Source organism: Lagenorhynchus albirostris, chromosome 11, assembly GCF_949774975.1.
Source record: "Lagenorhynchus albirostris chromosome 11, mLagAlb1.1, whole genome shotgun sequence".
Taxonomy (NCBI): Eukaryota; Metazoa; Chordata; class Mammalia; order Artiodactyla; family Delphinidae; genus Lagenorhynchus; species Lagenorhynchus albirostris.
Window position 1 is genome coordinate 27764363 of NC_083105.1, and position 14352 is coordinate 27778714.

Below are 14352 nucleotides of genomic sequence, written 5' to 3' on the forward strand. Positions count from 1 at the left end.
TGATCACTATCTTTATGCCTCGTTTTTTTAAAAAATTAATTGATTTATTTTTGGCTGCATTGGGTTTTTGTTTCTGTGTGTGGGCTTTCTCTAGTTGCGGCGAGTGGTGGCTACTCTTTGTTGTGGTGTGCGGGCTTCTCATTGTGGTGGCTTCTCTTGATGTGGAGCATGGGCTCTAGGCGCTCGGGCTTCGGTAGTTGTGTCATGCGGGCTCAGTAGTTGTGGCTCGTGGGCTTTAGAGCACAGGGTCAGTAGTTGTGGCGCACGGGCTTAGTTGCTCCACAGCATGTGGGATCTTCCCGTACCAGGGATCGAAGCCGTGTTCCCGGCATTGGCAGGTGGATTCTTAACCATTGCACTACCAGGGAAGTCCCTATGTCTCTGTTTTTATTTTTATCATAGAACTGATGGTCTGTTACTCTTCTTTCCATGTTTACTTGCCCCATTAAACTAAACAGCTTGAGAGTGGCATAGACAAGTTCTGTTGAATAATGAAGTAATTCTTTACATATGAATGGCTACCAAAGGTAGAGGACTTATTTCTCCATCTTTCACATTTTTCTTTGTTAGCAATTTCCTTCTTTTTCTATTATTAACCATGTTTCACAGATGAAGCTGACTCTGTTATTTGTTCTCTACCCCCACTCCCATCCTAGAGAATAATTCTCGCACCAGTATGTCCCATTATCTTTTACTTTCTGATAACGCTTGTGCTGGTGTGGACTTGGTCTTCTGAAACATTAGAACTGATCCTGTTCTGTTCCCTTTGTACTAGAATCAGTTAACTTGAGTATTCCCAATCAGCTCAGTTCAGTTTTGTGTCTTCTACCATGGCAGCCATTGGAGTGGCGTGGAGGAAGGAGAGTCCCTTTTTCTGCTATTTATAATCCAACAGGGGAAGATATGTTCCTCATATCCACAAGAATAATCCTAAATGTGTTTTCTCATGGAATCTTTTTCCTGCATTAGGTCATTGAGGTGTCTGCTCACCATTCTTTGTCAGACTGACAGAGAATTAGGTGAAGTGAACAGAATGTGAAGTTTTGACAGGAAAGAGCATTTCAGACTCAAGAAACAGAAAGAAGCCAGAATTGTTAGAGCTAAAGTAATGAGGGTGAGAGTGGTAAGGCAGGGAGTAGATTGTGCAGATTTTATAGTCCTTGTTAATGAGTTTAGATTTTACACTACTGCAATAGGAATCTATTGATGCTTATTGCTGGTAAATTAATGGGAGATATTTTGCTTTGGGCTCAGGTTCTTGACAGTCAGTTTTATCATTTCCATGAGAAAATGTTCTTCCCTTTATAGACAATGTGCTTTAGGAATAAAATTATTTTCCCAAGGATTTTATATATATATGTATGCCACTATACATAAAATCTATAGTATTTTTTTAAGACTTGAGAAAATTAGAATACTAATATGCAGTCACTGGCCATGATTTGTTAAAGAACATTAACTATTAATTCCTTTTTTTTCAACTTATGTTTAGAGATGACATAACACTACTCAGACAAGAGGTCCAAGACCTACAGGCTTCACTTAAGGTAAGACTAAAAATGATTATACTTGTTTATTTTCAGTGTTTCAGATAAATAAAATCTTTTACAATTTACTAATTAAAAACTGTTTTCTTCTCTTAGGAGGAAAAATGGTACTCAGAAGAATTAAAGAAAGAATTAGAAAAATTTCAAGGGCTGCAGCAGCAAGTAATTGCTTTTAAATACTTGAAGTGTGTTATTAGTTGTTTATTTTCATTGTTGAAAATTAAGCATAATACTTTTTTGTAAACAGGTGGCCTGATATGAATAACTTCCTAATTTGTTTCTCTGTGTATTAGCCTACATGTATATCCTTTGTAGTACTAATGAATGCAAACCAATATAACTAATATGTGGGAAGGTCAGATGTAACTCCTTAAAGGTGCTCCATTAGGAATCATTTACCTATGGATTGTTTAAAACATTATTCTTATTTTCTGACAATATACCTAAATGGTTAAGAAATATAGGTTCAAACAGTAGTGAAGCTCTTTAAAGCATTTGTGTTTGTGACAAATTAGAAATCACTAAAATGTCTGTTAATAAGGACAGAACCATTAGTAGCTGCTTACAGTTTATATTAGTGGAGATTGTTTGAAAACTTGGGAAAACTGATGTATTAATGATGTTAAAAAACATTTGTGTCTTTGTACACACACAGGCACATACGTACTATACAACTTTACATAAAAATAATATATAGGGAAAAGAACAAGCAAATCATTGTGGTATCAAAAGTGGTTATTTTGAGGGATTTCACTTGATATCTTAGATTCTTTATATATATATATGTTCTTTATAGCTTAATGTATTTTCTAAACAATGTCTTAACCAATTATGATTTTTATACTAAAATTATTTTGACTTTTATACTAAACTTACATAAAGAATCATAGAATAATGAATCTTACCAAATACATATATAGTTTTCATTTATAAGAATAAAACTGACACCCTTTAACAATAGCTCTAATACTTTTATAAAGTAATTAGTGATCCCTGTGCACATTATCTTAGCACATTATGACTCCCAGTTGGTCTTTTTATCTTTTCACCAAAAATTGTGATTTAGACTAGGAAAAAAACAAATAAATGGATAAAAAAGATATCAGTCTTATTACTGCTCAGCTTCTATAATTGAGGACGCATTAAAGAGGTTTTTAGTAATCCAAAATACTTATAGTTCACTTATGTGTGTTTTACATAGATGCCATTAACAATCATTCAAACATGAGCTGTATTATTTTCCGCACCTGAAAACACAGAGGAAATTGTTTACTATATTTGATACGGCTATTTTACATTTATAATATAAATTAAATACATTCCCACAGTGCAATTGCCTTGATAAGAAATTTACCTTTGGGGGAAAATGTATTTTAATTACTGATGATTATTAGCAATCAGTATGTCTAAATCCAATGTATAGGAAAATAAAAAGTCAGATGTACTATGAGATACCTTATGAAACTTTTTCAGGTATATGTAATTCTTTAGAATATGGGAATAATGACTAGGTGGTATATTATTTTATTCCTGATGCATGGGATAAATTATTCCTGATGCATGGGATAAATTATTTTATTCCTGATGCATGGGATAAATTAAACCTGATGCATGGGATAAATTAAACCATGCATCTCCTGATGCATGGGATAAATTTAAAGGAGTCTTTATTTCGGCTCCTTTAAAGACAATTTATAATCTGGGATTAAAAATTTATGTTTTTAAAGCCAATTTTTTAGTAGTGTTAGTTTCATGGCATATTTCAGCTTATGAAAAATTTTGACTATTATAGGATTGAATCTTGTCTGCTAACTTAAGTATTTGCTTTAGAATCTATTTTTATAATTGTGATAGTTTATGTTACTTATTACTGTATTTATGGAATTTAAGATGCCATCTTGGCAAGACTCATAAAAATTTAATATATGTTAACATAAAATAATTCTTAGAATCAGTGAGCTACAGTTACATCATTATTCCAGACTGCCTAGTCATACCTTAGAGATCTAGAAGAATGTGAGCAGGCCAAGATTTGATTTTCATCAAAATCTTGCTACTTACCTGACAGAATGTGGATTTCAGAGATTTTTTTCACATTGGCAATTGTAACAGTATTGTCTTTTCCTTTTAATGTATTTGTTTATGTTTTTTGTTTTCATTGAGGACTCTAAACCTGATGGATTAGTGACTGATTCATCAGCAGGTAACTTTACTTGAAGCTGTTATTTTTTCATTTTTCTTTTTCTTCTTTCTCATCCTTTCTTCTTTCTTTTTCTGTGATGCTTGCTACATGAATTTTATTTTGTGATTATACTTTATGGCTTTAAAACAGTGAAGACAACAGTCATATTCTAGGCTGAGAGTATCTATTACCTGTGAACTTTGTAACTTAATCAGTTAATGAAATCTTAGTCCTGTTTTAGTTCATTATATTCTGAAGTTAGAAAGAAACTTCTGAAATATTACATTAATATGGTGGTTAATGAAAATTTAGATCTGTATTAAAGAGCGATGCAGTTTTTTCTCTTGAAATAAAAAAATGATGAAACTAGCATCTTGGTAATGGACTTTAACTGGAGGAATGCTCAATGAATAATCAAAATTATATTTTGAGATTAGCTATTGTATTTAATGTCCCTCTGAAATCCCTTTTCTTTATGAGAATGAAGTAGTAGGAGTTGACTGCATATTTTAATTGATTATTTTATTTAAGACCTTGATTGTTCTTAAAACAGTTCTAATTTCATTTTGCATTGTTACATTTTTCATCAGCGGTGCAGGATATATTTCTTTTTGGTCAGTTGACAGATATAGGAAAATAACTGAGAAATGTGAAGTCACAATAATCCTTAAACAAATATTTATAAATTATTTGGGTATGATTGCTAAATATTCCTTTCATTTGTTTTACATGTTTGTAAACTATGACTTGAGCCTTAAATGGATTGGCTATGCTTAATTCTCTTTTTTTTTTAATACATTTATTTTATTTTTGGCTGCATTGGGTCTTTGTTGCTGCGTGCCGGCTTTCTCTAGTTGCGGCGAGCTGGGGCTACTCTTTGTTGCGGTGTGCGGGCTTCTCATCGCAGTGGCTTCTCTTGTTGCGGAGCAGGGGCAAGGGGCTCTAGGCGCGCAGGCTTCAGTATTTGTGGCACATGGGCTCGGTAGTTGTGGCTAGTGGGCTCTAGAGCGCAGGCTCAGTAGTTGTGGCGCACGGGCTTACTTGCTCCGAGGCATGTGGGATCTTCCTGGACCAGGGCTCCAACCCGTGTCCCCTTCATTGACAGGCGGATTCTTAACCAGGGAAGCCCTATGCTTAATTCTTAAAATGTGAAGATACTCTACTAGTAATTGGCTAGTAGACACATGTTGATTGTCTTTAACTTCTACAGTGATTATAAGTAATAACAATTTAGGAAATGTAATTCACATTGTATTTGAATAATTACTGTACTTTTTTGTAGAACTACAGTCTCTGGAACAGCAGTTAGAAGAAGCCCAAACAGAAAATTTTAATATTAAGCAAATGAAAGACTTATTTGAACAGAAAGCAGCCCAACTTGCCACTGAAATTGCAGGTAAATTAAATCAGAATTATTTAGCCAATATATCAGTCTCATTACAATTTTGCCATTGTATATCCTAGAAATAAACATTGTATTTTAGTGTGATAAAGCATTTGTTTTAGATTGTGGTGGTGATTACTGCCATTTAATGATAATAGAGTTGCTATATAAGTTGTTTTGTTTGTTCTCCCACCTCCTCCTTTCAAAGGACTGATTTTGTCTCTAAAATTCTTCTTGAATTTTAGAGAAGATGAATTTTCTTTTGGGGTATGCTTAAAGATTAACAAGTAACATTTTGAAGAAGTTAAGTAATATAGTACAGATTTAACATTTGGTTATGCTAACAATCGCATATAATTTTTTTAACTACATATACATGCTTTTAGGTAATATATTGTATGTGATTAAGTATACATTAAAATGCTAATTAGTAATTTATCGCTGTGTGGAATTTATGTAGACAAAGACATTTGATCATTTAAAGTTTATCATTTAGCACCAGAGGGCAGACAGCAGAAGCAAGAAGAACTACAGTCATGCAGCCTGGGGAACAAAAACCACATTCACAGAAAGTTAGACAAGATGAAAAGGCAGAGGGCTATGTACCAGATGAAGGAACAAGATAAAACCCCAGAAAAACAACTAAATGAAGAGGAGATAGGCAACCTTCCAGAAAAAGAATTCAGAATAATGATAGTGAAGATGATCCAGGACCTCTGAAAAAGAATGGAGGCAAAGATCAAGAAGATGCAAGAAATGTTTAACAAAGATCTAGAAGAATTAAAGAACAAACAAACAGAGATGAACAATATGATAACTGAAATGAAAACTACACTAGAAGGAATCAATAGCAGAATAACTGAGGCAGAAAAACGAATAAGTGACCTGGAAGACAGAATGGTGGAATTCACTGCAGCAGAACAGAATAAGGAAAAAAGAATGAAAAGAAATGAAGACAGCCTAAGAGACCTCTGGGACAACATTAAGCACAACAACATTTGCATTATAAGGGTCCCAGAAGGGGAAGAGAGAGAGAAAGGACCAGAGAAAATATTTGCAGAGATTATAGTTGAAAACTAACCTAACATGGGAAAGGAAATAGCCACCCAAGTCCAGGAAGCGCAGCAAGTCCCATACAGGGTAAACCCAAGGAGAAACACACCGAGACACATAGTAATCAAATTGGCAAAAATTAAAGGCAAAGAAAAATTATTGAAAGCCGAAAGGGAAAAATGACAAATAACATACAAGGGAACTCCCATAAGGTTAACAGCTGATTTCTCAGCAGAGATTCTACAAGCCAGAAGGGAGTGGCATAATATACTTTAAGTGATGAAAGGGAAGAACCTACAACCAAGATTACTCTACCGGGCAAGGATCTCATTCAGTTTCGATGGAGAAATAAAAAGCTTTACAGACAAGAAAAAGCAAGAGAATTCAGCACCACCAAACCATCTCTACAACAAATGCTAAAGGAACTTCTCTAAGTGGGAAATACAAGAGAAGAAAAGGACCTACAAAAACAAACCCATAACAATTAAGAAAATGGTAATAGGAACATACATATTGCTACTTATCTTAAACGTGAATGGATTAAATGCTCCAACCAAAAGACACAGGCTTGCTGAATGGATACAAAAAGAAGACCCATCTATATGCTGTCTACAAGAGACCCACTTCAGACCTAGGGGCACATACAGACTGAAAGTGAGGGGATGGAAAAAGATATTCCATGCAAATGGAAATGAAAAGAAAGCTGGAGTAGCAATACTCATGTCAGATAAAATAGACTTTAAAATAAAAAATGATACAAGAGACAAGGAAGGACACTACATAATGATCAAGGTATCAATCCAAGAAGAAGATATAACAAATATAAATATATATGCACCCAACATAAGAGCAGCTCAATACATAAGGCAACTGCTAACAGCTGTAAAAGAGGAAATCGACAGTAACACAGTAATAGTGGGGGATTTTAGCACCTCACTTACACCAATGGACAGATCATCCAAAATGAAAATAAATAAGAAAACACGAGCTTTAAATGACAAAATACACCATATAGATTTAATTGATATTTATAGGACATTCCATCCAAAAACAGCAGATTACACTTTCTTCTCAAGTGCGCACAGAACGTTCTCCAGGATAGATCACATCTTGGGTCACAAATCAAGCCTCAGTAAATTTAAGAAAATTGAAATCATATCAAGCATCTTTTCTGACCACAACGCTATTAGAGTAGAAAAACATAAAAAACACAAACACATGGAGGCTAAACACTATGTTACTAAATAACCAAGAGATCACTGAAGAAATCAAAGAGGAAATCAAAAAATACCTAGAGACAAATGACAATGAAAACACCATGATCCAAAACCTATGGGTTGCATCAAAAGCAATTCTAAGAGGGAAGTTTATAGCAATACAAGCCTACCTCAAGAAACAAGAAAAATCTCAATCTAACCTTACACCTAAAGGAACTAGAGAAAGAAGAACAAACAAAACCCAAAGTTAGCAGAAGGAAAAAAATCATAAAGATCAGAGCAGAAATAAATGAAATAGAAACAAAACAATAGCAAAGATCAATAAAACTAAAAGCTGGTACTTTGAGAAGATAAACAAAATTGATAACTCATGAAGAAAAAGAGGGAGAAGATTCAAATCAATAAAATTAAAATTAAAAAGGAGAAGTTACAACAGACACTGCAGAAATACAAAGTATCCTAAGAGACTACTAACAGCAACTCTATGCCAAAAAAATGGACAACCTGGAAGAAATGCACAAATTCTTAGAAAGGTATAACCTTCCAAGACTGTACCAGGAAGAAATAGAAAATATGGATAGACCAATCACAAGTAATGAAATTGAAACTGTGATTAAAAATCTTCCAACAAAAGTCCAGGACCAGATGGCTTCACAGGTGAATTCTATCAGACATTTAGAGAAGAGCTAACACTCATCTTTCTCAAACTCTTTCAAAAAATTGCAGAGGAAGGAACACTCCCAAACTCATTCTATGAGGCCACTATCACCCTGATACCAAAACCAGACAAAAATACTAAAAAAAAAGTTACATACCAATATCACTGATGAATCCTCAACAAAATACTAGCAAACAGAATCCAGCAACACATTAAAAGGATCATACACCATGATCCAGTGGGATGTATCCCAGGGATGCAAGGATTCGTCAGTATACGCAAATCAATGTGATACACCATATTAGCAAATTGAAGAATATAAACCATATGATCATCTCAATAGATGCAGAAAAAGCTTTTGACAAAATTCAACACCATTTATGATAAAAACTCTCCAGAAAGTGGTCATAGAGGGAAACTACCTCAACATAATAAAAACCATATATGACAAAACCACAGCCAACATTGCTCTCAATGGTGAAAAACTGAAAGCATTTCCTGTAGGATCAGGAACAAGACAATGATGTCCACGCCCACCACTATTATTCAATAGTGGCAATATTGCCGTGGCAATAGATTGCCACGGCAATCAGAGAAGTAAAGAAATAAAATGAATACAAATTGGAAAAGAAGAAGTAAAACTGTCACTCTTTGCAGATGACATGATACTATACATAGAGAATCCTAAAGATGCCAGCAGAAAACTACTAGAGCTCATCAGTGAATTTGGTAAAGTTGCAGGTACAAAATTAATGCACAGAAATCTCTTGCATTCCTATATGCTAATGATGATCTGAAAGAGAAATTAAGGAAACACTCCTGTTTACCATTGCAGCAAAAAGAATAAAATACCTAGGAATAAACCTACCTAGGGAGACAAAAGACCTGTATGCAGAAAACTATAAGACACTGATGAAATAAAGATGATACCAGCAGATGGAGAGATATACCATGTACTTGGATTGGAAGAATCAATCTTGTGAAAATGACTATACTACCCAAAGCAATCTACAGATTCAAAGCAATCCCTGTTGAATTACCAATGGCATTTTTTACTTAACTAGAACAAATCATCTTAAAATTTGTATGGAGACACAAAAGACCCCGAATAGCCAAAGCAGTCTTGAGGGAAAAAAACAGAGCTGGAGGAATCAGACTCTCTGACTTCAGACTATACTGCAAAGGTACCGTAATCAAGGCAATATGGTACTGGCACAGAAACAGAAACATAGATCAATGGGACAAGATAGAAAGTCCAGAGATAAACCCACGCACCTATGGTCAACTAATATATGACAAAGGAGGCAAGTATATACAATGGAGAAAAGACAGTCTCTTCAACAAGTGGTGATGGGAAAACTGGACAGCTACATGTAAAAGAATGAAATTAGAACACTCCCTAACACCATACACAAAAATAAACTCAAGATGGATTAGAGACCTAAATGTAAGACTGCACACTATAAAACTCTTAGAGGAAAACATAGGAAGGACACTCTTTGACATAAATCACAGCAAGATCTTTTTGATCCACCTCCTAGAGTAATGGAAATAAAAACAAAAATAAACAAATGGGACCTAATGAAACTTCAAAGCTTCTGTACAGCAAAGGAAACCATAAACAAGACGAAAAGACAACCCTCAGAATGGGAGAAAATATTTGCCAACGAATCAACGGACAAAGGATTAATCTCCAAAGCATATAAACAAGCTCATGTAGCTTAATATTAAACAAACAACCCAATCCAAAAATGGGCAGAAGACCTAAATAGACATTTCTCCAAAGAAGACATGCAGATGGCCAAGAAGCACATGAAAAGCTGCTCAACATCACTAATTATTAGAGAAATGGAAATCAAAACTGCAATGAGGTATCACCTCACACCAGTTAGAATGGGCATCATCAGAAAATCTACAAACAACCGATGCTGGAGATGGTGTGGAGAAAAGGGAACCCTCCTGCACTATTGGTGGGAATGTAAACTGATACAGCCACTATGGAGAACAGTATGGAGGTTCCTTAAAGAACTAAAAATAGAATTACCATATGACCCAGCAATCCCACTACTGGGCATATACCCAGAGAAAACCACAATTCAAAAAGACACATGCATCCCAGTGTCCATTGCAGCACTGTTTACAATAGCCAGGTCATGGAAGCATCCTAAATGCCGATTGACAGACGAATGGATAAAGAAGTTTTGGTACATATATACAATGGAATATTACTCAGCCATAAAAAGGAACGAAATTGGGTCATTTGTTGAGACGTGGATGGATCTAGAGACTGTCATATAGAGTGAAGTAAGTCAGAAAGAGAAAAATAAATATCGTATATTAATGCATATATTTGGAACCTAGAAAAATGGTACAGATGAACTGGTTTGCAGGGCAGAAATTGAAACAAAGATGTAGAGAACAAACATATGGACATCAAGCAGGGAAAGCGGCGGGGGTTGGGGGTGGTGGTGGGATGAATTGGGTGATTGGGATTGATATGTATACACTGATTTGTATAAAATTGATGACTAATAAGAACCTGCTGTATAAATAAATAAAATAAAATTCAAAAAGTAAAAAAAAATAGTTTATCATTTAATGTAATCAGAAGTATAATTTTATTGTATATGTTTATGGTTATCAAAGGAATGTGAATTAGAGTGATATATAGATATATACTGGAATATACAAGAATTTATAAAACTGTTCTTCCCTAGAGTTAATGTCATGTCATTTGTATAACTATCCTTAATTAGATGTAAAGTCAAAATATGATGAAGAAAGGAGTCTTCGAGAAGCTGCCGAACAAAAAGTGACCTATCTAACAGAAGAATTAAACAAAGGAGCAACTATAATTCAAGATCTAAAGACTGAACTGGTAATTTAGAAGCCATTTATTAGAATGTACCTTATTTGAAATCGAAAAATTAAATGTATACACTGATGAAACATTTTTGGAAGTACAGCTTGAGTAGAATGGAGGAAAGAAAAAAATTCCCTTTAGTTTTTCCACGTAAATGTATATACTTTATATGATTTTTAAAGTAAAAATGGAATTTTATGACACATAATTTATGACTTTAACATTTTTGTTGTTTCTATCTTAATATCGTGTCTTTTTTAGTAGTTTCCATATTTGCATCTCTGATCTTACCATCCCTTGAACTTTAGTTGTATAAATTTATACTTTTCGGGTACTTCTGATTGCATTTCTAGCTTTCATTTCAAATTCAACAAGTATAAAATCAAGTCATCCTGTTTCCTCTGTAACTGTATTTCTGTCATTGGTACCATGTATTTTCATCACTCTCCCCAGGCTTAACAACTTTGGATCTGTCCTTGCCTCCTTTCTGTCCTTTATTTAGCACTCAAGAAATATATGAATAAATGAATCAACTGTATTCAACCTGCAACAAACCCAAATTATGCTTATACCTGTTCCTTCTTCATGTTATTGACCAGTTTCCTAGGATAAAAAAATGAAGGAATTTAGCATTTATCAAGTGATTGTTATCACCAGTGGGTGTACTTTGTGAAGGAAAGGAAAGCAATTAAAGTGCTAAGGATAATTGTGAATTTGTGGTTTTGTACCTTGAGTGCTAATACTATCAAGTATAAGAGCGGGAAAAGGAGAGGGTGGTTGGGGGAAGACATCAGTGTTTGATGTTTGGAATCTAGTAATTGATATTAAAGATTGTTTTATTTTGATTTCTTAGTAGTAAAACTATTTTAAAAATGTGTGTTGGCCTTCCCTGGTGGCGCAGTGGTTGAGAGTCCGCCTGCCGATGCAGGGGACATGGGTTTGTGCCCCGGTCCGGGAAGATCCCACGTGCCGCGGAGTGGCTGGGCCCGTGAGCCATGGCCGCTGAGCCTGCGTGTCTGCTCTGCAGCGGGAGAGGCCACAGCAGTGAGAGGCCTGCATACCACAAAAAAAAGAAAAAAAAAAGTGTGTTATTTTAGTTTCACTGTGATTTTTAATTAAAATGTGTTGTTTCACAGCTTCAGAGACCTGGAATAGAAGATGTTGCTGTGCTTAAGAAAGAACTGGTACAAGTTCAAACGCTAATGGACAACATGACCTTGGAACGTGAGAGAGAATCTGAAAAACTCAAAGATGAATGCAAAAAGTTACAAGCAGAACATGCTCACTCACAGGTAATGAAGTTTAATGCACTTAAATGAGATTTATGTTAACTTGTTTAGTGTGCACTCTTGAGTGAAGCCAGAATTTTTCCGAGTGACCTATCAAGCAGTATTTGCCTTTCTTTCATCTGGTCTGAGTAATATTTGTATATAGTCAATATAGTCTGATAGTCAATATTTTTAATATTTGCTCTATGAAGCTAGAGCCTTAGAGAAGAATGTTTGCATACAAGAGTATTATTCTGTTTAATAAATGATGTATATTGTATAGAAATTACATTTAAAGTTAAATTTGCTCCAGACTAGTCAGTAAGTAGTAATTAAGTTTATTTCAATTTGGTAGGGGTAAAGGAAGTATGATTTCATTTTCTTCATTTGTATAACCAATGTTGTTTAGAAAAAGTATTTAAGACTTATTTTCTATTCGACTTCTTTTTCATTTATCAGTTATTTAATTTTGTGGTTGAAAGAAGTCATAAAAATCATCTAGTCTAACACTCCATCCAGGAATTCCCTTTATAGCATCTCTGATAAGTGATCTACAACTCTTGCTAGGTGGTGTAGGGGTGCATATTTCTTCATAAGTCAGCCATTCCATTGAGTTGGCATTTGTTTCCCTATAATTTACATGCACTGGTTCCAGTTCTCAGGAATTAAACATAGTAAACTGTTCTTTTCCACATGAAATATTTGAAGACTGTTCATATTTACTCTGAGTTTTTTTCTTTTCCAGGATAAACATTCTCAGTTTCTTGTACTATTTCTTGCATGACTTTGGCCTGTAAATCCCTTATATAATTATGTCAGCATGTGACAGACTCTAGGATGTGTAGTAAATATATTTGCTTAAAAATGCCTTTGTCCTTCCTACTGTATCATAGGAGGTATTTTGTTATAACTAGTACTATGTGTAGTTCTTAAGCTCCCATATATTATGTGGACCTCTGTTTTTCATGTTTTCAGTTTAAAAAGTTGTTATAGTGACATTTCAACTTGCATCTCTTTCTTAGAGTTTTTCAGCTGGTGATCTAAAAGCCACTCTATTCATAATTAGTAACTTATTAATGAGCTATGGAGTATAAATATTATAGATAACCCATGTCATCCTTTATTTTAGTTCCTCCTGTATCTTATTAGTGGAGGAATGGTGAAAGTTTATGGGTACAACATGCATAGGCATGTGAGGCTTTATGATGCTTAACATTTCAGACATTAAAGTTTATGAACTTCAGGTGCAGATTTCCCAAAAGTGATCTTTGTAGCCCAATGACACATAGTACCACAAATTTTCAAATAATTTCAGGGAGTTCATGAATTTATCAAAGCCAATAAAAAGCTCCTAATGTGTAATCAAGGAGAGTCTGAATCAAAGAAGTCTCATGAGGTAAAATCCCATCCAGATAATGCTTGAGTAGAAATTTCTTTTAACCCTGGAAGTTAAGTATTAAGTTTGTTTTATATTTAAGGAATCTGGGCTCAATGAGGTTAAATAACTTGTTCAAGGTCATGCACCGAACATAAAGAAGCTTGGATTAGAACTCAAGTTTGGTCTGAAACTCGTGTTCTTTCTATATCATGTTATTTCCCATTTTAGGTGGTCTGGTGATTGCCTTAGAAGTAAATTTGTGCTATTAATCTTGATCTAATACTTATTTTTATTACTTTTTATATCTTGACATATTGTATATTTGTATTGAGTATAGCTTAAAATACTTTTGAGTTGTGTCTAGTACCATTTCCACATGAAAAAAAATTACTGTCTAAATATTCCATCTCATTTATTTGTTTATAACTGTTTTTAGCTTCTGCTTACTCCTTGAAAACTGGCATGTATTTTATTAATTTATTAAAATTCATTTCTATTTATTCTCAGTTAAGTGTGTTAGTGAATTATATAACTTGAACTTAATAGAAAAAAAACTATTTTATATATTACTGCTTTACTGAACCTAAAACATTGGAATCAGAAACAAAACAGTAAAAGGAGTTAAAGAAACTAAAAATGTAATGATTTGTTTGGTATTTCTCGTTGAGGCTCAAGATATACAATCTGGTATTATACATTGTTAAATATGTTCCATTCCTTTCATTAAAAATATAACTTATGAATTCATTGACATTTTAAAAATCTAGATATTTTAGAAGGCATATAGAAAAATAACTCATTC

At 34.1% G+C, this 14352-nt stretch overlaps 1 protein-coding gene across 1 annotated transcript in view; it reads left to right on the forward strand.

Annotated features, from left to right (window-relative positions):
* Nucleotides 1–1459: 1459 nt before the first annotated feature.
* The window catches only part of EEA1 (early endosome antigen 1), a 79916-nt gene continuing 67023 nt past the window's right edge, over nucleotides 1460–14352 (forward strand). The window contains exons 1-6 of the mRNA XM_060165193.1: nucleotides 1460–1547; nucleotides 1644–1709; nucleotides 3711–3750; nucleotides 5012–5125; nucleotides 10798–10919; nucleotides 12041–12196. Of these exons, the coding sequence (XP_060021176.1) occupies nucleotides 1485–1547; nucleotides 1644–1709; nucleotides 3711–3750; nucleotides 5012–5125; nucleotides 10798–10919; nucleotides 12041–12196 (561 nt within the window). The 5' untranslated portion in view covers nucleotides 1460–1484. The remainder of the gene's footprint in view (nucleotides 1548–1643; nucleotides 1710–3710; nucleotides 3751–5011; nucleotides 5126–10797; nucleotides 10920–12040; nucleotides 12197–14352) is intronic.